The sequence below is a fragment of the Salvelinus fontinalis genome, chromosome 10 (genome assembly GCF_029448725.1).
Source record: "Salvelinus fontinalis isolate EN_2023a chromosome 10, ASM2944872v1, whole genome shotgun sequence".
In the NCBI taxonomy this organism is placed as follows: Eukaryota; Metazoa; Chordata; class Actinopteri; order Salmoniformes; family Salmonidae; genus Salvelinus; species Salvelinus fontinalis.
The window spans coordinates 35,582,746-35,610,005 of NC_074674.1; the positions used below are offsets into that span (position 1 = coordinate 35,582,746).

Sequence of the window (27,260 nt, forward strand, 5' to 3'; positions counted from 1 at the left end):
GTATATATTCCTTTGAGTACTGTACAACGGAATTACATATGACCGGGCAGGATAAGTGTGTGCGTGTGCGTACTAGTATATGTGCATGATAAGTGCGTGTGTAGCTCAGAATGCAGTTCTTAGTACCGAGGCTTTGAGCAAACATGATTGCCAGTTCCCAGGGGCAGAGACAGAGCAGAGCTGGCTGTGTTTGTGTAGGTGAGGAACTGGAGCCTGAAAATCAGCCTCACTCAGGACTAGTCAAGAGAGAGGAGGGGTAGGCAGGGAGAAATTGCAGAAAGAGACAAAAGAGAGATATCAAAAGATGAGCAGGGAGAGGGCAGAGCGAGAGAAACTAGCCTATGTTGAAGCTATAGCAGAACAGAACTGTTAACTTGTCTGTAGATGGATAAGAAGGACCATGTCCTCTCTTCTAAACCTCTGACTGGGTTTACCAAATGCACATGCAGGCATTGAGTTCAAAATCAGAGCTCACACACAAAAAATGCCTTTATAGGGATTCAAAAACATTACATCATACATTCAAAGCAAAACGAAATGAAAGGGTCGATGAGTATGAGAGTTTCTGGTTTCATTTGAAGTAAATCACATTATTTTCAGTAGCCTTTCCAATGTCAAGAAATGTGACTTATTTACCAGTCATAATGCCTTCTTCATACACACTCCACTGTTTGCACACAATCAGAACTATTACAAGCAGTCTTCCACACATAACCTTGTCAACATGATCAGAAAACATCCATGGTCCTTCACATGAGAGGAGGCTGGTGGGAGGAAATATAGGAGGACATTTTCATTGTAATGGCTGGAATGGTACCAGAAATGTGTAAGTACAATAGCTTTGGTTCAGTTTTTCTCAAGTACTCATTAAAATTGTTACTAGTGGTTGTACTAAATTATCCTCTAATTACACAAGTTGCTTTTGTTTAAATTATGAACCTATCCAGTCAATGTAGCTAGCTAGTAGTAGTAGCTTCTTGACTTCATAAATCTTAGTAAAACAACCAATGGTGTATGGTCGAGGCCATATGCAACCAAAATCAACTTTATTTTGAATTATTTCAATTCACAAGATAGAATTAAAGAGAGCGTCAGTCATCAACTATTTAACCTCTGCAATTCTTGAGCTTGGACGCTGCCATTGGACGCAATGCAACGCAAGCTCAACACGGGCAGTGAAGCAGCGTTCATTAATTTCATAGGAAGCATTTTCTCAACGGTTGATGGCAATGCCGGACACCCGATGGCTATAGTGTTGCAGTGCCATAACACAGACCTGCACACAAGCCACTCTCAAACTCAAATCACCTATTCAGCACACACACGGCTCACTTTCCCAGTTGTATAGGGACAAACAGGACTGTCAAAACAAGACAAACATACCAGGTTAGCAGAAAAAATGGTTAATGCTTGCATAGCACACACACACACAAAAAAAGCAAATATATGACTGTTGTCACCACGCATATGGTGATCCACATCCAATCTGGACATTAAAACACACAACATGCATTCACATTTCATGCTGTACTGATCTACTACTACAGCTCACACACCTGTCAGTTCTCTTGGGGCTCCCGAGTGGTGCAGTGGTCTAAGGCACTGAAAGAAAGATGTGTTGGCATCGAGTAATTGTCTCTGGCCCCCTCCCAGTTAGGGGGAGTGAAGAGGTCTACAGCAAAGTCTCACAACTCAATCGCTGGTTGAAAACTGTTCTCTGCCTCTCCCAAAAGATAGAATTTGTAGATAATTGGCCCTCTTTCTGGGACTCACCCACAAACAGGACCAAGCCTGGCCTGTTGAGGAGTGACGGAATCCATCCTAGCTGGAGGGGTGCTCTCATTTTATCTACGGACATAGACAGGGCTCTAACTCCCCTAGCTCCACAATGAAATAGGGTGCAGGCCAGGCAGCAGGCTGTTAGCCAGCCTGCCAGCTTGGTGGAGTCTGCCATTAGCACAGTCAGTGTAGTCAGCTCAGCTATCCCCATTGAGACCGTGTCTGTGCCTCAACCTAGGTTGAGCAAAACTAAACATGGCGGTGTTTGCCTTACCAATCTCACTGGAATAAAGACCTCCTCCATTCCTGCCATTATTGAAAGAGATTGTGATACCGCACATCTCAAAATAGGGCTACTTAATGTTAGATCCCTCACTTCCAAGGCAGTTATAGTCAATGAACTAATCACTGATCATAATCTTGATGTGATTGGCCTGACTGAAACATGGCTTAAGCCTGATGAATTTACTGTGTTAAATGAGGCCTCACCTTCTGGTTACACTAGTGACCATATCCCCCGCGCATCCCGCAAAGGCAGAGGTGGTGCTAACATTTATGATAGCAAATTTAAATTTACCAAAAAAAAGACGTTTTTGTCTTTTGAGCTTCTAGTCATGAAATCTATGCCGCCTACTCAATAACTTTTTTTTCTTATAGCTACTATATACAGCGTTCCTCACTGAGTTCCCTAAATTCCTATCGGACCTTGTAGTCATGGCAGATAATATTCACATGGAAAAGTCCACAGACCCACTCCAAAAGACTTTTGGAGCCATCATCGACTCAGTGGGTTTTGTCCAACATGTCTCTGGACCTACTCACTGCCACAGTCATACTCTGGACCTAGTTTTGTCCCGTGCAATAAATGTTGTGGATCTTAATGTTTTACCTCATAATCCTGGACTATCAGACCACCATTTTATTATGTTTGTAATAGCAACAAATAATCTGCTCAGACCCCAACCAAGGATCATCAAAAGTCATGCTATAAATTCTCGGACAACCCAAAGATTCCTAGATGCCCTTCCAGACTCCCTCCGCCTACCCAAGGACGTCAGAGTACAAAAATCAGTTAACTACCTAACTGAGGAACTCAATTTAACCTTGCGCAATATCCTAGATGCAATCGCACCCATAAAAACAAAAAGCATTTGTCATAAGAAACTAGCTCCCTGGTATACAGAAAATACCAGAGATCTGAAGCAAGCTTCCAGAAAATTGGAACGGAAATGGCGCCACACCAACAGGAACTCTTCCAACTAGCTTGGAAAGACAGTACCGTGCAGTATCGAAGAGCCCTCACTGCTGCTCGATCATCCTATTTTTCCAACTTAATTGAGGACAATAAGAACAATTCAAAATATATTTTTCATACTGTCGCAAAGATAACTAAAAAACAACATTCCCCAAGAGAGGATGGCTTTCACTTCAGCAGTGATACATTCATGAACTTCTTTGAGGAAAAGAACATTATCATTAGAAAGCAAATTACGGACTCCTCTTTAAATCTGCAAATTCCTCCAAAGCGCAGTTGTCCTGAGTCTACACAACTCTGCCAGGACCTAGGATAAAGGGAGACACTCAAGTCTTTTAGTACTATATCTCTTGACACAATGATGAATATAACCATGGCCTCTAAACCTTCAAGCTGCATACTGGACCCTATTCCAACTGAACTACTGAAAGAGCTGCTTCCTGTGCTCGACCCTCCTATGTTGAACATAATAAACGGCTCTCTATCCCCCGGATGTGTACCAAACTCACTAAAAGTGGCAGTAATAAAGCCTCTCTTGAAAAAGCCAAACCTTGACCCAGAAAATATAAAAACTATCGGCCTATATCGAATCTTCCATTCCTCTCAAACATTTTAGAAAAAGCTGTTGCGCAGCAACTCACCGCCTTCCTGAAGACAAACAATGTATACGAAATGCTTCAGTCTGGTTTTAGACCCCATCATAGCACTGAGACTGCACTTGTGAAGGTGGTAAATGACATTTTAATGGCGTCAGACCGAGGCTCTGCATCTGTCCTCGTGCTACTAGACCTTAGTGCTGCCTTTGATACCATCGATCACCACATTCTTTTGGAGAGTTTGGAAACCCAAATTGGTCTACACGGACAAGTTCTGGCCTGGTTTAGATCTGATCTGTTGGAAAGATATCAGTTTGTCTCTGTGAATGGTTTATCAATGGTTTATCACTGTAAATTTCGGTGTTCCTCAACATTCCGTTTTAGGACCACTATTGTTTTCACTATATATTTTACCTCTTGGTGATGTCATTCGGAAACATAATGTTAACTTTTACTGCTATGCGGATGACACACAGCTGTACATTTTGATGAAACATGGTGAAGTCCCAAAATTGCCCTCGCTGGAAGCCTGTGTTTCAGACATAAGGAAGTGGATGGCTGCAAATGTTCTACTTTTAAACCCGGACAAAACAGAGATGCTTGTTCTAGGTCCCAAGAAACACAGAGATCTTCTGTTGAATCTGACAATTAATCTTGATGGTTGTACAGTCGTCTCAAATAAAACTGTGAAGGACCTCTGCGTTACTCTGGACCCTGATCTCTCTTTTGATGAACATATCAAGACTGTTTCAAGGACAGCTTTTTTCCATCTACGTAACATTGCAAAAATCAGAAATGTTCTGTCCAAAAATGAATCCACGCTTTTTTCACTTCTAGGTTAGACTACTGCAATGTTCTACTTTCCGGCTACCCGGATAAAGCACCAAATAAACTTCAGTTAGTGCTAAACACGGCTGCTAGAATCTTGACTAGAACCAAAAAAATGGATCATATTACTCCAGTGCTAGCCTCTCTACACTGGCTTTCTGTTAAGGCAAGGGCTGATTTCAAGGTTTTACTGCTAACCTACAAAGCATTACATGGGCTTGCTCCTACCTATCTTTCCGATTTGGTCCTGCCATACATACCTACACGTACGCTACAGTCACAAGACGCAGGCCTCCTAACTGCCTCTAAAATTTCTAAGCAAACAGCTGGAAGCAAATAGCTGGTGAACAGAGACATTAAGTAGCCCTATTTCTCCTATAGAGATCCATTTTTATGGAATGGTCTGCCTACCCATGTGAGAGACGCAGACTTGGTCTCAACCTTTAAGTCTTTATTGAAGACTCATCTCTTCAGTAGGTCCTATGATTGAGTGTAGTCTGGCCCAGGAGTGTGAAGGTGAAAAGAAAGGCACTGGAGCAACGAACCGCCCTTGCTGTCTCTGCCTGGCCGGTTCCCCTCTCGCCACTGGGATTCTCTGCCTCTAACCCTATTACAGGGGCTGAGTCACTGGCTTACTGGTGCTCTTCCATGCCGTCCCTAGGAGGGGTGCGTCACTTGAGTGGGTTGAGTCACTGACGTGATCTGTCTGGGTTGGCGCCCCCCCTTGGGTTGTTCCGTGGCGGAGATCTTTGTGGGCTATACTCCGCCTTGTCGGTGGTGGTTGAAGATATCCCTCTAGTGGTGTGGGGGCTGTGCTTTGGCAAAGTGGGTGGGGTTATATCCTGCCTGTTTGGCCCTGTCCGGGGGTATCGTCGGATGGGCCCACAGTGTCTCCCGACCTCTCCTGTCTCAGCCTTCAGTATTTATGCTGCAGTAGTTTGTGTGTCAGCGGGCTAGGGTCAGTCTGTTATAGTATTTCTCCTGTCTTATCCGGTGTCCTGTGTGAATTTAAGTATGCTCTTTCTTTCTTTCTTGGCCATGTTCTGTTATAATCTCCACCCGGCACAGCCAGAAGAGGACTGGCCACCCCTCATAGCCTGGTTCCTCTCTAGGTTTCTTCCTAGGTTCTGGGCCTTTCTAGAGAGTTTTTCCTAGCCACCGTGCTTCTACACCTGCATTGCTTGCTGTTTGGGGTTTTAGGCTGGGTTTCTGTACAGCACTTTGAGAAATCAGCTGATGTAAGAAGGGCTTTATAAAATAAATTTGAAATCTCAGTGCTAGAGGTGTCACTACAGACCATGGTTTGATTCCAGGCTGTATCACAACCAACAGTGATTGGGAGTCCCATGGGGCGGCGCAATATTGGCCCAGCATCGTCTGGGTTTGGCTGGGGTAGTCCGTCATTGTAAATAATAATTTGTTAGTAACTGACTTGCCTAGTTATTTTTTTTCTTTGAAGGCCAGCATCCCGGAGTCGCCTCTTCACTGTTGACGTTGAGACTGGTGTTTTGCAGGTACTATTTAATGAAGCTGCCAGTTGAGGACTTGTGAGGAGTCTGTTTCTCAAACTAGATACTCATGTACTTGTCCTCTTGCTCAGCACCGGGGCCTCCCAGTCTTTCTATTCTGGTTAGAGCCAGTTTGCGCTGTTCTGTGAAGGGAGTAGTACACAGCGTTGTACGAGATCTTCAGTTTCTTGGCAATTTCTAGCATGGAATAGCCTTCATTTCTCAGAACAAGATTAGACTGACGAGTTTCAGAAGAAAGGGCTTTGTTTCTGACCATTATGAGCCTATAATCGAGAACCCACAAATGCTGATGCTCCGGATACTCAACTAGTCTAAATGCCAGTTTTATTGCTAATTTAAAATCAGCATAACTGTTCAGCTGTGCTAACATAATTTCAAAACAGTTTTCTAACGACGAATTCGCTTTTTAAAATGCTAAACTTGGATTAGCTAACACAACGTACCATTGGAACACAGGAGTGATGGTTGCTGATAATGGGCCTTTGTACGCCTAAATCTGCAATTTCCAGCTACAATTGTCATTTCAAATCAAATCAAATGTTATTAGTCACATGCGCCGAATACAACAGGTGTAGACCTTACAGTGAAATGCTTACTTACGAGCCCCTAACCAACAGTGCAGTTTAAAAAAAATACAGATAAGAATAAGAGATACAAGTAACAAGAAATTAAAGAGCAGCAGTAAAAAATAACATATACAGGGGGGTGCCGGTACAGAGTCAAGTGACTATGCATAGATGACAACAGAGAGTGGCAGTGGTGTGGAGAGGGGGGGAGGGCAATGCAAATAGTCTGGGTAGCCATTTGACTAGATGTTCAGGAGTCTTATGGATTGGGGGGGTAGAAGCTGTTTAGGAGGCTCTTAGACCAAGACTTTGCGCTCCGGTACCGCTTGCTGTGCGGTAGCAGAGAGAACACTATGACTAGGTTGGCTGGAGTGACAATTTTTAGGGCCTTCCTCTGACACTGCCTGGTATAGAGGTCCTGGATGGCAGGGAGCTTGGCCCCAGTGATGTCCTGGGCCGTTCGCTCTACCCTCTGTAGTGCCTTGCGGTCGGAGGCCAAGCAGTTGCCATACCATGCAGTGATGCAACCGGTCAGGCTGCTCTAGATGGTGCAACAGTAGAACCTTTTGAGGATCTGAGGACCCATGCCAAATCTTTTCAGTCTGCTGAAGGGGGAATAGTTTTTGTCGTGCCCGCTTCACAACTGTCTTGGTGTGCTTGGACCATGTTAGTTTGTTGGTGATGTGGACACCAAGGAACTTCAAGCTCTCAACCTGCTCCACTGCAGCCCCGTTGATGAGAATGGGGGAGTGCTCGGTCCTCTTTTTCCTGTAGTCCACAATCATCTCCTTTGTCTTGATCACGTTGAGGGAGAGGTTGTTGTCCTGGCACCACACGGCCAGGTCTCTGACCTCCTCCCTATAGGCTGTCTCGTTGTTGTCGGTGATCAGGCCTGCCACTGTTGTGTCATCAGCAAATTTAATGGTGTTGGATTCGTGCCTGGCCGTGCAGTCATGAGTGAACAGCGAGTACAGGAGGGGGCTGAGCACGCACCCCTGAGGGGCCCCTGTGTTGAGGATCAGCGTGGCGGATGTGTTGTTACCTACCCTTACCACCTGGGGGCAGCCCGTCAGGAAGTCCATGATCCTGTTGCAGAGTGAGGTGTTTAGTCGCAGGGTCCTTAGCTTATTGATGAGCTTTGAGGGCACTATGGTGTTGAACGTTGAGCTATAGTTGATGAATAGCATTCTCACATAGGTATTCCTTTTGTCCAGGTGGAAAAGGGTAGTGTGGAGTGCAATAGAAATTGCATCATCTGTGGATCTGTTGGGGCGGTATGCAAATTGATGCAAGTTGATGTGAGGCATGACCAGACTTTCAAAGCACTTCATGGCTACAGACGTGAGTACTACGGGTCGGTAGTCATTTAGGCAGGTTACTTTAGTGTTCTTGGGCACAGGCATTATGGTGGTCTGCTTAAAACATGTTGGTATTACAGATTCGGACAGGGAGAGGTTGAAAATGTCAGTGAAGACACTTGCTAGTTGGTCAGCGTCTGCTCGCAGTACACGTCCAGGTAATCCGTCTGGCCCTGTGGTCTTGTGAATGTTGACCTGTTTAAAAGGTCTTACTCACATCGGCTGCGGAGAGCGTGATCACACAGTCTTCCTGTACAGCTGGTGCTCTCATGCATGTTTCAATGTTATTTACCTTGAAGCAAGCATAAAAGTAGTTTAGCTCATCTGGTAGGCTCGTGTCACTGGGCTGCGACTCCCTTTGTAGTCTGTAATGGTTTGCAAGCCCTGCCACATCCGACAAGCGTCAGAGCCGGTGTAGTACGACTCGATCTTAGTCCTGTATTGACGCTTTGCCTGTTTGATGCTACGTCGGAGGGCATAGCGGAATTTCTTATAAGCTTCCGGGTCAGAGTCCCGCTCCTTGAAAGCGGCAGCTCTAGCCTTTAGCTCAGTGCGGATGCTGCCTGTAATCCATGGCTTCTGGTTGGGGTATGTACGTACGGCCACTGTGGGGACGACGTCAATGACAGATGTGGTGTACTCCTCAATGCCATTGGAGAAATCCCGGAACATATTCCAGTCTGCTAGCAAAACAGTCCTGTAGCTTAGCATATGCTTCATCTGACCACTTTTTTATTGATCTAGTCACTGGTGCTTTCTGCTTTAATTTTTGCTTGTAAGCAGGAATCAGGAGGACGGAATTATGGTCAGATTTGCCAAATGGAGAGCGAGGGAGAGCTTTGTATGTGTCTGTGTGTGGAGTATAGGTGGTCCAGAGTTCTTTTCCCTCTGGTTGCACATTTAAAATGCTGATAGAAATTTGGTACAACTGATTTAAGTTTCCCTGCATTAAAGTCCCTGGCTACTTGTAGCGCCGCCTCTGGGTGAGCGTTTTCTTGTTTGCTTATGGCGGAATACAACTCATTCAATGCTATTTTAGTGCCAACCTCTAAGGTGGTATGTAAACAGCTATGAAGAATACAGATGAGAACTCTCTCGGTAGGTAGTGTGGTCTTCAGCGTATCATGATATACTCAACCTCAGGCGAGCAATAGCTAGAGACTTCCTTAGATAGTGCATCAGCTGTTATTTACATAAATACATAATCTGCCACCTCGTGTTACCAGACGCCACGGTTCTATCCTGCCGGTACATCGTCGTTCAGCTACGACTTCGTGAAGCACAAGCTGTTACAGTTTTTAATGTCCCGTTGGTAGTTTAATCTTCCCCATAACTCTGCGATTTTATTGTCCAAAGATTACACGTTTGCTAGCAGAATTGAGGGAAGTGGGGGTTTATTCAATCGCCTTCGAATTCTCAGAAGGCAGCCCGCTCTCCAGCCTCTCTTTCTCTAACTCCTCTTCATGCAGATCATGGGAGTCGAGGCCTGTTCCCGAGGGAGCCGTATATCCTCCGTCTCGGGCTCGTCAGAGTCATGAGAGAAGAAAAAGGATTCTGCTAGTCTGTGGTGAGTAATCGCAGTCCTGATGTCTAGAAGTTAACAATGTTAACAATGTGTACACTGTATTTCTGATCAATTTGATGTTATTTTAAATGGACAAAAAAAATTGCGCTTTTCTTTTAAAAACAAGGACATTTCTAAGTGACCCCAAACTTTTGAAGGGGTAGTGTGTGTGTGTATATATATATATACACACACAGTGGGGAGAACAAGTATTTGACACACTGCCGATTTTGCAGGTTTTCCAACTTACAAAGCATGTAGAGGTCTGTAATTTTTATCATAGGTACACTTCAACTGTGAGAGACGGAATCTAAAACATAAATCCAGAAAATCACATTATGTTTTTTAAGTAATTAATTTGCATCTACTGTTTGTACAGATGAATGTGGTACCTTCAGGTGTTCGGAAATGGCTCCCAAAGATGAACCAGACTTGTGGAGGTCTACAATTTTTTTTCTGAGGTCTTGGCTGATTTCTTTGGATTTTCCCATGATGTCAAGCAAAAAGGCACTGAGTTTGAAGGTAGGCCTTGAAATACATCCACAGGTACATCTCCAGTTGACTCACATGATGTCAATAAGCCTATTAGAAGCCTCTAAAGCCATGACATAATTTTCTGGAATTTTCCAAGCTGTTTAAAGGCACAGTCAACCTCTGAAATAATCTGTCTGTAAACAATTGTTGGAAAAATTACTTGTGTCATGCACAAATCAGATGTTTGTTAACAAGAAATTTGTGGAGTGGTTTAAAAACAAGCTTTAATGACTGCAACCTAAGTGTATGTAAACTTCCGACTTCAACTGTACCTACAGGCTCAGACTCACACACACACACACTCACTTACCCATCAGCGCAACACCACCACTAAAATAGGCTCCTTGACTCTCCCCCACTTCTCTCCTTTCTTATCTCTCATTCACAAATTCACTGGCGACATCAACAATTTATCAAGGTTACTATGGTAATGGTTTCCGTCCAATGGGAGAAGGGAGTGGAGGCGTGACAGTAGAGGGAGCGTTGGGGAGAGGAAAAGAGAGGAGGGGGTAAGCTTTGATTGGAACCGTGCAACCCAGGTGTAAACCAACCTTGTGCCAATCTACTAATAGGATAGATATAGGCTATATTCAACCATATCTTTAGATTATTTATATTTACCAAGTAGTGGTTTGTCTGCTGAAGTCATTGCTTGCTGACAGAGGGGACATCATGTTCACAGCGAGTCCTGCCTGGCCAACCCTAAAACCTGCCTATGAATTCAGAAAGACTTCAGGAAAGATGTGGGACAGTTCTGAAATGGAGAGGTATATTTAGAGCCATCTGATTGTCAATGAAGAGAAGGTTAGCAGTCCCTATAATGAGTCTGACATATACCCCAGGATACCTACTGTCAACAACAGACAGGATTCAGATTTCAATCATGTCCAGGGGTGTTAGACACTCCCATGACAAATAAGAACATCCCCACACAAACACAAGCCAGTAACTATGGAAAATATTGACATTGGTCTAGACAACTTTTCTTTGATAGGATGGAACCCTGCATAGAGTAGTCAGATATACACTATGAAGATATACACATTCCATTACAACAAACATCATCGGGGGACGATCTCATTGTTTTTGGTTTAAGATAAAATCCCTAGACCTCTACTACAGTAGATGCCTCATTTGATAATAAGATGTTCCCACAGGCTGAATTTGGGTAGCAATTGATTTTATGGTACTGTTTCGACTGGCATTTACCAGGGAAATAGTATGGCGTTAGGTACTTAAAACAATTAAAACACATTTTCATAACCTAGTACCAAATGGTGCCTGTTGTGGGAGCTTAAATGAATCCCAAAGAAAACAAGTAATTCATACTGTAGGTTATTACTGGATAATTACCATGTACATTCTAAGTTAATACCTGGTCAAATGTGGTCATCTTGTGGTTTTGGATGAAGACCATTTCCTGATGATGTTGGTTGGAAATTAACCTAGAGGCAGAGATGACGGACACCAACACATGCAGCAGATAAGTGGGAATGAGAGTAACTGGACTGGACACTTCTGTTCTGGAACAGAAAGAAAATGCATGTACACATGTTTTACAAATACGCTAAAATAGTTTAATGAATAAATAGCATCATAAACAACAACAATGAAAAGTCTGATTCATAGAGATGGGACTGTGACCCTGGAATAAGAGAAGGAATGTCTTCCTATGTACCTGAGGAAAAGATTGAGGGACGGTTTCCCGGACACATATTAAGCCTAGTCTTGAACTAAAAACAATCTCCATCGAAAATGTTTCCTAGTCCAGGACTAAGATTAATCTGTGTCCAGGAAACAGGCCTTGAGGGTATAAGCGGGTAAGGTAAACCTGATTCTAGGCAGCCATCTTAATTTATCAAGTTAATATCCATGGTCCTACCATCACATGCAACCAAGCACCATCAAGGAGCTTGTCTTATTGGTTACCTTCAAGTAGGATAAGCATACATACAGTGGTTTGTGCTGTAATGTAGACGTCTAAAGATGCCAAACCGGGATATATTTTCACAGTGATCTGAGGTATCTTGTGACCAATAGCAGTGTCATTTTATGAAACAATAAATATTTAAGCACATCAAATATTTAATACATCCTATTCAAATATGATTAGATAGCAAGTCATTTAAAGGAAAGAGCCATGTATTTACACTACCTACTGTGGAAAGGAAAGACTTCATATCCCCACTCAATCTTTCCTATAGTAGTAAACAACCATGCTAATAAATAGTTCCTAAATTTGTGATTAAAGCCATAGTGGCCATAATAGAAGCCAAATGGGCTTTTTAAATTGAATTTCTCAAAGGAAACTCCAGTTTCAGTACACTTCAGGTAAATCTTCCATAGAAATCTGTGATTTGTTTCCACCATTTGGGAAACTTAAAGTGTCACTATGGAAGACTGTGCAAAGGGTTTAAGAAGTTAAAATAATGCATACGTTAAAAAACAACCTGTTAAAAGAATCAGAAAAACCTTCCTCTAGGGATTTCTATGTTAACTAGAAGAGGAGAGTAGGTGATTGTACAAACATGAGCTATGTTAGGATCGCAATGTTGAGCAGTCTGAACTTCTGCTCATTGAACATATTTTCTGGTTCTGAACTGTTACAAACCATTCGCTGATCCGGAACATTCCCCAGTGGTTATTTTGCAGTAATGTGAACAGGGTCAAAGCTTGTTCCCATTGATGAGCAGGAAGGGCATATAATTTGCGTCACACATCGATTATAACATACAGACTCTCACTTTCCCTGGTCACACAGACAGAAATAGCTTAACCGTGTTACATTCTTGTCACACTTTTCCAAATATCACAGCTAGCAAAATAACGATTTATCTTGGTCGAGTCAAGTGTGAGACGCTGGGCATAAACTCCCACAAGGAAAAATGGGTAAATGGGTTATTGACTTGATGTTGTGCAACTGTACATACCCCGAGAAGGCATGTTTTAGGCAGACAAACATTAAAACAACATTAGGAAACGTATCTGGTCTCTTTTTTGGCTCCTGACTGGATTCCACCAGCTTGGTCTAGTGAAGCAATAGGGATTCAAAACATGACCAGGGCAGGCGCCAGCACTGCTGTCTAATTAAGTCTGTTACAGGCCATGTGTGGTGTGATCCTGGTTTGCATTCTAGTCCGAAACTAAGCCATTTTGGGCCACACATTCAAACCTTTACCCCTGTAGTGGTCCAATAAACCCCTTTAGCAGTCTCCACTTCCACCCACCTCCCCCTGAGTCAGTTCAGGCAACACGTCTCCTACCCCCTCCTCTTCGTCAGACTGTCCCACTCCCTGCTCCCTGGGGGTAAGGGGTTCTGTGTCACTGTCGTCCCACTCCACCACAGCTGTGTAGTCCCTCTGGGTGGAGGTGGGGTCCCCCAGGCTGCTCAGGCTGCTCACACCGGCCAGGCAGGAGAAGAGCAGGCCCAGCATGGTGATGTAGAAGCTCTCGCCTGGGTAAGGCTTCATCCCTGCCGCCCCTCCCTGGCTCCTGGAGCCAGACCAAGGCCAGGTCCAGCCCCCTACCCATTCCCACAGTGGCCCAAACTTGCCCTCCTGAAGGTTGCAGTGGATGATGTACAGGCAGGCCCCACACACTCCCAGAACAGACAGGAGGAGAACCACTGGGGAGAGAGGAAGAAAATAGAGAGAGTGGGTAAGAGAGAGAGAGAATGACATACTAATTAATCCCAGAGAGAACTGCAGAGAGTGATGTAAGCTAACATGGCTCAGCAAACATGGCTCGTCATTCTATGAGTGTTCATATTTTGAGAGACCTGTGAGTGCATTCTTCTTCAAGTGATGACAGTATTGTGATAACCCCTCAGTGAGTGAGACACAAAAAACAGACAAAGACAGCAAAAGAGAACAAGAGGAAGAGAGAAAAATAAAAATGAGAGACAGAGAAGTTAGGTTACCTGTGGAGATGTGGAGTAACACCACCAGTCGAGGGTGGGACATCCCAGTCCCCAGGAAGTCCAATAGGAAGGAGGAGCTGGAGAGCAGGACAGCACTGTAGCACAGAGCCGCCAGGGCATAGAGCAGCCACACCCCCCAGCCATTTACGCCACCCAGGGGACCTGCAGGGAGGGAACGCACACATACAGTGCATTCGGAAAGTATTCAGACCACTTGACTTTTTCCACAATTTGTTACGATACAGCCTTATTCTAAAATGTATTAAATTGATCAGGGGGAGAGAAAAAAAATCTACACACAATACCCCATAATGACAAAGCAAAAACAGGTTTGTAGAAATGTTGGCAAATTTCTTAGAAACACAACTGAAATATGACAGTTACACACAGTACCAGTCAAAAGTTTGGACACACTACTCATTCAAGGGTTTTCCTTTATTTGTACTATTTTCTACATTGTATAATAATAGTGAAGACATCAAAACTACAAAATAACACATGGAATCAAGTAGTAACCAAAAAGTGTTAAACAAATCAAAATATATTTTATATTCTTCAAAGTAGCCACCCTTTGCCTTGATGACTGCATTGCACACTTTTGGCATTTTCTCAACCAGCTTCACCTGGAATGCTTTTCCAACAGTCTTGAAGGAGTTCCCACATATGCTGAGCACTAGTTGGCTGCTTTTCTTTCACTCTGCGGTCCAACTCATCCCAAACCATCTCAACTGGGTTGAGGTCAGGTGATTGTGGAGGTCAGGTCATCTGATACAGCATTCCATCCCTCTCCTTCTTTGTCAAATAGCCCTTACCCAAAACACCTCCAGGCTGTGTATTTGTCCTGTTGGGAAAAAAAATTATAGTCCCACTAAGCGCAAACCAGATGGGATGGCGTATTACTGCAGATTGCTGTGGTAGCCATGCTGGTTAAGTGTGCCTTGAATTCTAAATAAATTACAGACAGTGTCACCAGCAAAGCACCCCTACACCATCACACCTCGTCCTCCATGCTTCACGGTGGGAACCACACAAGCAGAGATCATCCGTTCACCTACTCTGCGTCTCACAAAGACACGGCGGTTGGAACCAATAATCTCAAATTTGGACTCATCAGACCAAGGTCTAATGTCCATTGTGCGTGTTTCTTGGCACAAGCAAGTCTCTTCTTATTATTGGTGTCCTTTAGTAGTGGAAGGCCTGATTCACGCAGTCTCCTCTGAACAGTTGATGTTGAGATGTGTCTGTTACTTGAACTCTGTGAGGCATTTATTTGGGCTGCAATTTGAGGCTGGTAACTCTAATGAACTTATCCTCTGCAGCAGAGGTAACTGTAGATCTTCCTTTCCTGTGGCAGTCCTCATGAGAGCCAGTTTAAAATCATAGTGCTTGATGGTTTTTGCAACTACACTTGAAGAAACTTTCAAAGTTATTGAAATGTTCTGGATTGACTGACCTTCATGCCTTAAGGTAATGATGAACTGTCGTGTCTCTTTGCTTATTTGATCTGCTCTTGCAATAATATGGACTTTGTCTTTTACCAAATAGGGCTCTCTTCTGTATACCACCCCTACCTACTCACAACACAACTGATTGGCTCAAACACATTAAGGAAAGAAATTCCACAAATGAACTTTTAACAAGGCACACCTGTTAATTGAAATGCATTCCAGGTGACTACCTCATGAAGCTGGTTGAGAGAATGCCAAGGGTATGCAAAGCTGTCATCAAAACAAGGGGTGGCTACTTTTAAGAATCTCAAATATAAAATTTATTTTCATTTATTTAACACTTCGTTTACTACATGATTACATGTGTCATTTCATAGTTGATGTTTTCACTATTATTCTACAATGTAGAAAATAGTAAAAAATAAAGAAAAACCCTGGAATGAGTAGGTGTGTCCAAACTTTTGACTGGTACTGTAAGTATTCAGACCGTTTACTCAGTACTTTGTTGAAGCACCTTTGGGAGCGATTACAGCTTTAAGTCTTCTTGGGTATGACGCTACAAGCTTGGCACGCCTGTATTTGGGGAGCTTCTCCCATTCTACTCTGCAGATCCTCTCAAGCTCTGTCAGGTTGGATGGGGAGCATTGCTGCACAGCAATTTTCAGGTCTGTCCCGAGATGTTCGATCGGGTTCAAGTCCGGGCTCTGGCTGGGCCACTCAAGGACATTCAGAGACTTGTCCCGAAGCCACTCCTGTGTTGTCTTGGCTGTGTGCTTAGGGTCGTTGTCCTGTTGGAAGGTGAACATTCATCCCAGTCTGAGTTCCTGAGTGCTCTGGAGCAGGTGGTTGTCATCAAGGATCTCTCTGTATATTGCTCCATTCATCTTTGCCTCGATCCTGACTAGTCTCTCAGTCCCTGCCGCTGAAAATTATCCCCACAGCATGATGCTGCCACCACCATGCTTCACCGTAGGGATGGTGCCAGGTTTCCTCCAGACGTGACGCTTGGCATTCAGACCAAGTTTCATCTTGGTTTCATCAGACCAAAGAATCTTGTTTCTCATGGTCTGAGAGTCTTTAGGTGCCTTTTGGCAAACTCCATGCGGGCTGTCATGTGTATTTTACTAAGGAGTGGCTTCCGTCTGGTCACTCTACCATAAAAGGTCTGATTGTTGGAGTGCTGCAGAGATGGCTGTCCTTCTGGAAAGTTATCCCATCTCCACAGAAGAACTATAGAGCTCTGTCAGAGTGACCATCGGGTTCTTGGTCACCTCCCTGATCAAGGCCCTTCTCCCCCGATTGCTCAGTTTGGCCGGGCGGACAGCTCTTGGAAGAGTCTTGGTGCCAAACTTCTTCCATTTAAAAAATGGAGGCCACTGTGTTCTTGGGGACCTTCAATGCTGCAGAAATATTTTGGTACCTTTTCCCAGATCTGTGCCTCGACACGATCCTGTCTAGGAGCTCTACAGACAATTCCTTCGACCTCATGGCTTGGTATTTGCTTTGACATGCACTGTCAACTTCGGGACCTGATATAAACAGGTGTGTGCCTTTCCAAATCATGTCCAATCAATTGAATTTACCACAGGTGGACTCCAATCAAGTCGTAAAAACATCAAGGATGATCAATGGAAACAGGATGCACATGCGCTCAATTTCGAGTCTCATAGCAAAGGGTCTGAATACTTAAGGTATTTCTGTTTTATACATTTGCAAAAAAAATCTAAAAACCTGTTTTCGCTTTGTCATTATGGGGTATTGTGTGTACATTTTTTATTTGATCAATTTTAGAATAAGAGTAACGTAACAAAATGGGTAAAAAGTCAAGGGTTCTGAATACTTTCCGTAGGCACTGTATAGACATTTACAGTACACCCACAGCTGCTCACAGACTAGTGTGCTCAAGCAGGGAATACACACAATTGCATATGGACAATGCAAACATAGAAGAATAGAATAGAGACACATGTTATCAGACATAGCGTGAGCACATTTTAACAGTGTCAACATGACACTTGTCCCCCAATCCATCCTTTCCCCAAAACACATGTAAATATTGGACTTTAAATATTGTCTTCCTGTATTATACTTTTGCTAAAATGTTTATTATATTCTACTGATTTACTTTGTTTATATTATTTTATTTCTTATTGATGTTGCATTGTCGAGAAGGAACCTGCAAGCAAGCATTTCGTTGGACGGTGTATACCATGTGTACATACGACCAATAAAACTTGATAAGAGTGAAAAGACAATCCTCAGTACAACACTTCTTCCACATCCAGTCTTGCCCCTACCTGTGTCAGTGAGGTTCTGGGGAGCATGCAGTATGAAAGCCACACCATAGATGAGCTGTTTGCCTCCGGGGTCAGTGTTGTTCATGACTTGGATCCAGTTTGGGTCGGCGATGGATGTGCACAGTGACACCAGCGTAAAGCACTGGCACACCGCAGCCGGAGACATGCTCAGAGTCATGGCTGGAGGGGAGACACAATGGACTTACCAATAACAATTTTTACAAATGAGACTCAGAGACTTTGCAACAGCTGCCAAATGCATAGATGTGATGCCAGCATTTAGGCTGGGTGTTGTGCTAGTCTGGACTCTGGATTTTTTTTTTTACTGTTTCAGACAAGCAATGTGTATGGTTATGTTAGATGTATAGTGAACAAAAATATTAAACACAACATGTAAAGTGTTTGTCCCATGTTTCATGAGCGGAACTCTTTTTCTACAGAAATGTTCCATACACACAAAAAGCTTATCACTCTCCAATTTTGTGCATAAGTTTGTTTACATCCCTGTTAGTGAGCATTTCTCCTTTGACAAAATAACCCATGCACCTGACAGGTGTGGCATATTAACCTTGAGCTGGGGAGAATAAAAATCCACTATTTTGTCACAATACTATGTCACAAGTTTTGAAATAGTCTGCAACTGAACTGCTGACTGCAGGTATGCCCACCAGAGCTGTTGCTAGAGAATTTAATGTTAATTTCTCTACCATAAGCCATCTCCATCATAGTTTTAGAGAATTTGGCAGTACGTCCAACCGGCCTCACAACCGCAGACCACGTGTAACCACGTCAGCTCAGGTTCTCCACCTCCAGCTTCTACAACTGCGGGACTGTCTGAGACCAGCCACCAGGGCTGCTGATGAAATTGAGGAGTATTTGTGTTTGTAATAAAGCCCTTTTGTGGGGAAAACCTGATTCTGATTGACTGGGCCCAGCTCCCAATTGGGTGGGCCCATGTCCTCCCAGGCCCACCCATGGCTGTGCACATGCCCAATCCATAGATTAGGGCCTAGTTCATTTTTTTAAATTGACTGACTTCCTTATATGAACTGTAACTCAGTAAAATCATTGAAATTGTTGCATTTATATTTTTGTTCCGTATAATAATATGATTCCAATGTAAATACAGTTTACACCTACAAAGTAAAGAGAGATTATGTACAAAATAAATAGCCTAACTAAGAAGCACAGTGTTCTGGTGCAGGTTGTAGGAACATTAACACTGTAAACCTAATGTTGGGATACCTAAAATGAGAGAGTTGTTGAAAGAACAGCAATATTTTCTCGGAATCAAATTAGCTAACATTGTTAGGTAATGCATATAGCACTCAACCCTTCCCTAACCAGCACCAAGCCTAGCCCAATACACTACAAAGTATGTTGGAGACTAAAATGTAGACTCGCTAACGTTACGTGCTATTCAGGGATAACCAAATAATACAAATAAAAACGTCATGTGACACAATTGAATCGTCTATTGTTCAGCATATCGTCTGAAAAGCTAGCTATACATGATGGGTGTGTAAAATTAGGCATTACAAAATGTCACATTTCCAACTCCTCTCGTGCCCTGAATTAACTCAGATAATAAATTATCAATCAAGTAACTAGGTGGCCATTTAGAATGCACGCGCACAATAACAACCCTACCCAAGCTACTTCTATGGCTAACGTTACTTACCGAGCTAAAAAAAAAACTATGAAATCCACGAACATATAATTATTCATATATATCTCAATGACTGATAGGTGTGGCTAAAAATATATTGTTTCTTAGTTGACGTAATCTCAATCCATTTCAACACGGAATTATCTCGTTTGTATTTAGCCAAAGATAATAGATATACTGACAAGATACATGTCTCTCCGCCCTAAAAATGGGAGTTGTTGTCCACAAAGGCGCTGTCTAGTTCCCGCCTATCCTTTCTATGCTACTGCCTCATCACATGAATGAATATGCATGACCATCTCGAGGCAACTCCAATAAAAAGTGTTTTTTTTCTCAAAGTTGCCGGGATGTCACGTGTCCTACTAATATCTGTACACTCATAACAATTTAAGCATTACGAAACTTATATTCGATCAAATAAACCTCACGTGGCATATAAAGCATTCATATTTTAGTTGACCAAATTCGACATTGTCATTGACCTACATACAAAACGACTTGCTTGGTGGGCGAAACAACGAAAAATAACGCAACCTACTGGGGGAGACAGATTTGCCGCCGAGTTGATCCTCTCTTTTCCTCTTCCTTTCCTTCTTCTTCGATGAGGTTTAACGGCGGTTGGCATCCAATAAATGTTGCATTATCGCCACCTACCGCCACCTTCCTTATACTTTGCTTGAAAAAAAGTAAATAAACAAACAAATACCCTACCTTCTAATTTTAACACTACACTCACAATTTCTTCAAAATAACACCACCCTACTCCACTATTTACATCTATTTAGTCCTACCTCAGGCCAACATGAAAGGATGGGACACCACCACTTATCACACCATGTAACTCTTCTGGTGTCAAGTCTCGCACACCCAAATACCTCTCTGCAGCTGCCACCACAACCTCAATTTAATGTGATTTACGTTCCATCCCTGCAGTACAGGTGATAACCATTGCTATAAATGCTAAAAATCCAATCTTGCTGAAACATATATCACTTGTTGACCTATCCCTATGTACTGGTACAGATCTACTACTCACACCCCTCCTCTCAGGACCCCTCCCCCTTGACCCATCTTCCTCTCCTTTCTTCACTGCCCCAGCATATGACAACTTCTGCACTACTCTAACACTGGAAACCTCAACCTGCCTCTCTCACACAAACATTTCTGATCCCCAGCCCCATTGGCACCCCTACAATGAACACATACCACTACTTTCACCAATGCTACACATTGCTTTGTGTCATGCCCTTCTGCACACTTCTCACACCTAGGAACCTTCCTCCTACACACTGCTGCCACTTGCCCATAAGCTTGACACCTGTAACAATGTAATGTATTCGGACACTAAAGCTCGTACAGGATAACTTATATATCCTAACATCACTATGTCCGGCAAAGACTCAACATCAAAACTCAAAAGAACAGATAATGACTCTTCTGTTTCACCACTCACACCACCCTATCTGCGTCGCACCAAACGACAAGCATCACAAACACTGTGAATCTTCCCCTTAAAATGGTCAACTTTTACATTTACTGCTACCCCAGTAATCACTCCTTTCAATGGCACCCTTTTCTTGGGAGAAAAACTATTTACCTTTCTTGTCCTCATTCGTTTAACACAGCCTTCACACAGCCTAACACAGCCTTCTCCCTCTGACCAACAGAAACACAAACAATTATCACAAGACCACTTCTGATTACCCTCACCGATTCCACAGCACCAACTCTGTTTTCACCCACAAATGGATCAGCCAAAAGGCAAGGGTCCACTTTTCCAAAAATTTCACTCCTGCTGTCACACACTCATCTTCATGCTGACCCTCGGTAAAAGCCTCGGCCTTCGAGAACTTCACCACACCTACCACCTCCGATACATCGACCTCATTCACTTCCAGTTCTCCTCCTGTCTTCAGCTCACTCTGCTTACACTTTCTAACATTCTTCTTTAACAAACCACCTTCCTTTTCCCACCATTTTTAACAGACTCAATCTCACCTTCTTCCTCCCCCTCTCTCTTAGACCTCCTCTGCCTCTCTTTTTCCCTCCATTCCTCCTCCATATTCCAAGTATATGTCTCCTTATGATAATACTGCACTTCTCCTGACATACATCTTGTTCTTGCCTTCTCAAGGGACGGCATTTAACCTTTCTGAACCACCCATCCCGGATCCGGGATAATTGTCATCAGAAACGCTGACTAGCATAGCCTAGCCTAGCGCCACATGTATATAATATAATATAATTTCATGAAATCACAAGTGCAATATTGCAAAACACAGCTTAGCCTTTTGTTAATCCATCTGTCGTCTCAGATTTTGAAATTATGCTTTACAGCGAAAACAATACAAGCGTTTGTGTAAGTTTATCGATCGCTCGAGAAAACAATAAGTACACCTAGCATCAGGTAACTTGGTCAGGAAAATCAGAAAAGCAATCAAATTAATCGTTTACCTTTGATGATCTTCGGATGTTTTCACTAACGAGACTCCCAGTTAGACAACAAATTTTCCTTTTGTTCCATAAAGATATTTTTTATATCCAAATACCTCTGTTAGTTTGATGCGTTATGCCCAGGAATCCACAGAAACATGTCAAACATTTTTTATAATCCATCTTCAGGGTGTTTTTCAAATATCTATTCGATAATATATCAACCGGGACAGTTGGCTTTTCACCAGGACAGGGAGGAACAATGGCCACCTTTCTCTGTTACGCAGAACTCACTCTGAGAGCCCCCACCTATCCACTTACGCAATGTGCCCTTTCACGCTCATTCTTCAAAATAAAAACCTGAAACTATGTCTAAAGGCTGTTGACACCTCAGGGAAGCCATAGAAAAAGAAGTCTGGTTGATATCCCTTTCAATGGGCAATAGGGATGCTTAGGAACAGAGAGGTTTCAAAAACAGGGTCACTTCCTGATTGGATTTTCCCCAGGTTTTAGCCTGCAATATCAGTTCTGTTTAACTCACAGACAAAAAAATTACAGTTTTGGAAACTTCATAGTGTTTTCTATCATGATCTGACACTGATATGTATATTCTAGTTTCAGGGGCTGAGAAATAGGCAGTTTCAAATGGGTACGTTTTTTAGCCAAAAACGAAAATGTCGCCCCCTAGTCTAAAGAAGTTTTAACCGGCTGTCACAATCTCCGCACAATCAGCATGAACCTCTCAGGGTGTAGCACTCAACAGTGCATACCACTTATAAAGCAGCTGCTTCGTCTTGATGTTCTTATTTATCAAAAGCTACCACTTTTCCATTTCAAACAAGCGTGCTCTTCCAAACCGCATCCACCATCTCGCTTTCTTCTCTCTCTTCCTCTTCCTCTGGATTACCAGAAATTATAAAGGCCATTGCTATCCGGGGTCCTTGGGACGTCAATCTGAAGTCTGCATTGGTCGTGCAGCATTTTTGGTGATACGGCCTTTCCAGAAGTCAGGGCATTCATTGCCTTCACGGAGCAACTTTAAAAAACAATTTATGCTTGATCCAAAAATGTGGTTGGAGGCTCCATATGGAGTGTGTGACACAAATGTGGAGACCAGGAGTCATGCAGAGGCCAAATCGAGCTCCATACCACATCGCAGTCCCCAGTGGAGATTTTAGCATGTAAATCTTGTTGTGGCAAACTCAACCCCCCAAAATTGGGATGCATGCCAGCAAAGCTTCTACACAACACAACACTAAATAATACACTCATTGCACTATAATGGTGACAAACGGTGCCCACAAACTGTTTGGGCCTACATAAAGCTGTACCAATAGCAGAGCTTTCTTTTCGGCTACACCTGGCTCTCAGCCGGAGCCTTGTCTGGCAGCGAAACAGTTCATTCATCCTCATTTAGCAAAGCCTCTACACAACACAACACAACACCAAACAAATGTAAATATATTCATTGCACTTTAACAATGACAAACGGTGCCCACAAACTGTTAGGGCCTACCTAAAGCTGTACCAACAGCAGAGCTTTCTTTTCAGCTACACCTGGCTCTCAGGGGAGCCTTGTCTGGCAGCGAAACAGTTCATTCATCCTCATTTACTGTCTTTAAAAAAAACATGGCTGACTTGCTTAATAAACAAATGTGGATTCTACTGACAATTGAGATGTACAAACTATGGCATAAGGCACAGGTGTCAAACTCATTCCACGGAGGGCCGAGTGTCTGCGGGTTTTCGCTCCACCCTTGTACTTGATTGATGAATTAACATCACTAATTAGTTAGGAACTCCCCACACCTGGTTGTCTAGGGCTTTATTGAAAGGAAAGACCAAAAACCTGCAGACACAAGGCCCTCCGTGGAATGAGTTTGACACCCCTGGCATAAGGGAACAACGAGCAGATAAGAGGAAATACTTAATTTTTTTGTGGAAGGACCACCAGGGGGCAGGCTGGTCCCAAGGATAGTAGCCCAGCCTGTGAGTCAAGGTGATCAGAGGCAATTAAGCACAGCTGACCTATTCGCTTCCCACTACAAGAGAGAGGAGGGAACCGGTAGTGGGGGAGACTGGAGAAACAAAAATAATTATTGCTTCTTCAAAGGAGAGGACTTACCGGACGAAAGGGAGAAGAAGAGGACAAACTACCTATTGGGAATGGCAACCACGGATCCGCACCACCACCCGAAGGGGGCTCTCGACGAACGGATAGTTAAGGTGGCGACACACCCATAATTTATGTTATAGTTTAAAGTTACTCACGTTGTGTTCCTGTAAAGAAGAAGATTTGTGTTTTCCTTGTGAGATCATTCTTGATTGTGTGGGATTGTTTGAGAGGAAATAAATACCTCAGTAGAGAACTTTGTCCAATGTAAGAACCTGCTCCTGACTCATTTATTCCACCTTTCTGCTTTAGAGCAACCTCAAAGTACTTGGTCAGCTCACATTCGATAAAGACATTGATGAGCGAGCTAGGACGGACGTTGTCAGAATTACAATTTGTTCAGCACTTTTGAAATGTACAATGATAGAATTCAGAACATGGGGCGTTCTTACAGTATTCCCCCTGTACACTAAGTCAGAACTGTAGGATAAATAAAGGGGGCATATAAGCTGACAATCCAAGCTCTTACAATATTCAATGATTACATTTCTCTAAAATAGGCTATAGGCTATGTGTGCACCACCAAGTCAGAACAGTAGACTGTTATGAAGGGAAAAGGGACCAAATTATTAGTGTGAGGCACATGGTCTACTAACAGCTTACTACAGAACATACACTTATTACCTTCTTAGCTAGAGTATACATATCTCCCTGGCATATTACATAATTTTTGCAGCAGCATACAATACATTTTTGGACTCACTTTGTTGTGCTGTGCTCACTTGAACAGGAAGGTGGCGCGGGGTCCATCTTGTGGGCAAATTTTGTCATTAAACTTTGTCATCAAAGTCTGGCATTCTCTGGATTTATGGTGCTTTCAAGACAACTGGGAACTCGGGGAAAAAAACAAGCTTGAATTGTGACGTCAGTGATCTTCAGGTTGGAACTCTAGAAAGAGGCCCGAGTTTCCCAAAAAACATTCCCAGTCGGAGCTTGTTTTTCCCCGAATTCTCAGTCGTCTTGAACTCACTGAAATCAGAGATTTCCCAGTTCCGAGTGTCATGACGTTGGCAGTGGGGGTAGGTTTATGACAGTCATAAATACCTCTTTCCCCCTTTTTCTCTCTCCCTACTATAACTGATGTGACATAAGGAAACCCATGGGTTAACATAGAGATTCTGGGTAACATCAGAAGTTGGGGGAAATGAACTATATTCTGGTAATCCGACCAACTGAACATATGCGGTGGTACTTAAGGTATATTATGTCAGTTCGGTTGCCCTCTGACACATTCTCATCAATGATAGAATGACATAAACTCTACCGTGGAAAGTCTAAACGTTAGAGGTATCGGATTCACATGGAATTGTTGTTTAATTCAAATGTTTGAATATGAAATTATTTGTGAAGAGATTAAATTTAATTTTAGCTTCCAAATGAGAGATGTGTTTTCATAAGTTTGGGCTTCTGCTCAACTAGGGGCCCGCCCCTGTGAAGAGACATGGGTAATAGACTTTTCAGACACACCCCTCTCCCTCCACTATAAAAGCCATTGACAAGAATATAACTTCCTGTTCCGGGCACACCAGGATGACGATCCGGTGTCAGAATGGTTCAGATAATAACTACAGAACTAAGCCAACATCAGCATGGACGTTGATTGTGAATGATATGAACTTTGAACTCGTATTCACTACAGAAGTGATATCTCCTAGCCGTTGAGTTAGCAACAGCTAAACGCAGGTTAGGAAGGACAGTCCGAGTGACCCGTCTACTACACACAACGTTCCTCCAACGTATCCCGTGACAGAGGACTCGGGTTGGCGATACGGTCTTCCATCTACCACCAACCTACTGAAGCGCAGCTCAGAGTAAATATTTATTGCATTTTCCTTTTCAAATGGGCGGTAATTTAGAATGCATAAGATACTGTATTTACGATAGCACAGCTCGCCTATGTTCCAGTCTCCCGCTCTTTCACTAGGACTCAGCCCCTTCCCTTTGTGTAACAAGCTGTCATATCTATTCCGCCCGCTAGGGATGTTTTTCTGTATGACGTAATTTGTGATCAAGTTATGATTTAATTGTATATGTGTGATTCTGTGTGATTAGTTAGGAATTTAGTAAATAAATAATTAAACCCAATTTTGTATTGCTGATTCAACTTGTTAGCCAGGATTCTTGCAGATAATCAAGGATTTACAACTTTCAGATGAGACTGAATAAAATGACGATTAATGTGACTGTTATGGATGTAAAATCTTACTAAATCTTTAAGAGTTTATTCGAAAGATAACAGCTCTATAAATATTATTTTGTGGTGTCCCTCTCTAGTTAATTAACATTTACATGATTAGTTCAATCAGGTAATATTAATTACGGAGAAATTATTTTATAGAATAGCATGTCATAGCAATTAATCTGGCATAGTCAAAGACACAACACGAGTATCCAGTTGTTTTGAGGGCGGCAGAAGTCATGCTGGATTGCATGTGAATGTTTATCCTTTTAAGCTTGGAAAAGAGACCCTTCAACCCAGACTTGGACTACACACCCACTCCATTGAATTGCAGGCTAGTGATTGCTTTGCAATGCTTGCAGTTAGTCCTTTACAACTTGTTGTGTAATATTCATGTCAAATGGCCGATGAGCACCGATACATCTTTTCTGCAATTTCTCTTCATATGACAAGGATTGAAAAGGATTTTCCAGTAGATTGTCGACTTGATTCATGATGATGACTGCTCGTCTAGCTTGCTAGCTAAGATTTTGAAAGTATGATGTTGACATGATCAGTCCAATCAAAGCTACGGTAGATATAAGGTGATTTGACATGAAATTATCTGCAGCCAATAACCTTGAGCCTTCTTGGATGGGCACTTCTAATGTACTCAATGGCAACATCCAAGGGGCTTGAATTTGAGCTCTCCCCGTAGATCTTGCGGTGACAAAGTGGCCCCATGAATGACAGAATACTGAGCCAATCACGGCGCAACTGGAAAACATTACCAATTTTCCGCTGGCTTCCCCACCACCACAGAAAGCACTGATCTAGGCTGAAACACCTGCATTTTGAAGCTGCCTTACTAAGGAAAGCAAAAAAGAGACCATGTTTGTATGTGGCTTTATTAACTCAAATTCTATATATTTTTTTTACATTGTTTGCAAAAAGTGACACGTATTAATGACAAAATAACATGCAAAACAGGCAACAACATGAAAATAAAATATATAAAAATAATTATATATAAAAATAATTATATATACAGTACCAGTCAAAAGTTGGATTTTGATAATTAGCGGGTATCAGCCTAATTCTGCTCTGCATGTATTATTTGGTGTATTACGTTGTACACAGAGGATATTTTTTGT

General features: G+C 42.8%; 1 protein-coding gene across 2 annotated transcripts; it reads right to left on the reverse strand.

Moving 5' to 3' along the window:
- Positions 1–11,563: 11,563 nt before the first annotated feature.
- LOC129864099 (uncharacterized) lies at positions 11,564–19,960 on the reverse strand. 2 transcript variants are annotated; one of them, XM_055936699.1, is made up of 4 exons: positions 19,881–19,960; positions 17,674–17,853; positions 13,929–14,090; positions 11,564–13,634 (listed from the first exon to the last, which is right to left on the reverse strand). In XM_055936699.1, the coding sequence occupies exons 2-4, from the start codon at positions 17,849–17,851 to the stop codon at positions 13,213–13,215; spliced, it is 762 nt and encodes a 253-aa protein (XP_055792674.1). In that variant the 5' UTR covers positions 17,852–17,853; positions 19,881–19,960; the 3' UTR covers positions 11,564–13,212. The 2 variants fall into 2 exon arrangements, with proteins under 2 accessions (XP_055792674.1, XP_055792673.1); XM_055936698.1 differs by lacking the exon at positions 19,881–19,960 and adding an exon at positions 19,355–19,871.
- Positions 19,961–27,260: the final 7,300 nt, after the last annotated feature.

Excerpts from the sequence above, each read along its gene's own strand:
- LOC129864099 (XM_055936699.1), bottom strand. The coding sequence starts at position 17,851 with ATGACTCTGAGCATGTCTCCGGCTGCGGTGTGCCAGTGCTTTACGCTG. Across the intron at positions 14,091-17,673 it reads CCAGAACCTCACTGACACAG|GTCCCCTGGGTGGCGTAAAT; the intron begins GTAGGGGCAAGA and ends CCCTCCCTGCAG. Across the intron at positions 13,635-13,928 it reads GTTACTCCACATCTCCACAG|TGGTTCTCCTCCTGTCTGTT; the intron begins GTAACCTAACTT and ends CTCTCTCCCCAG.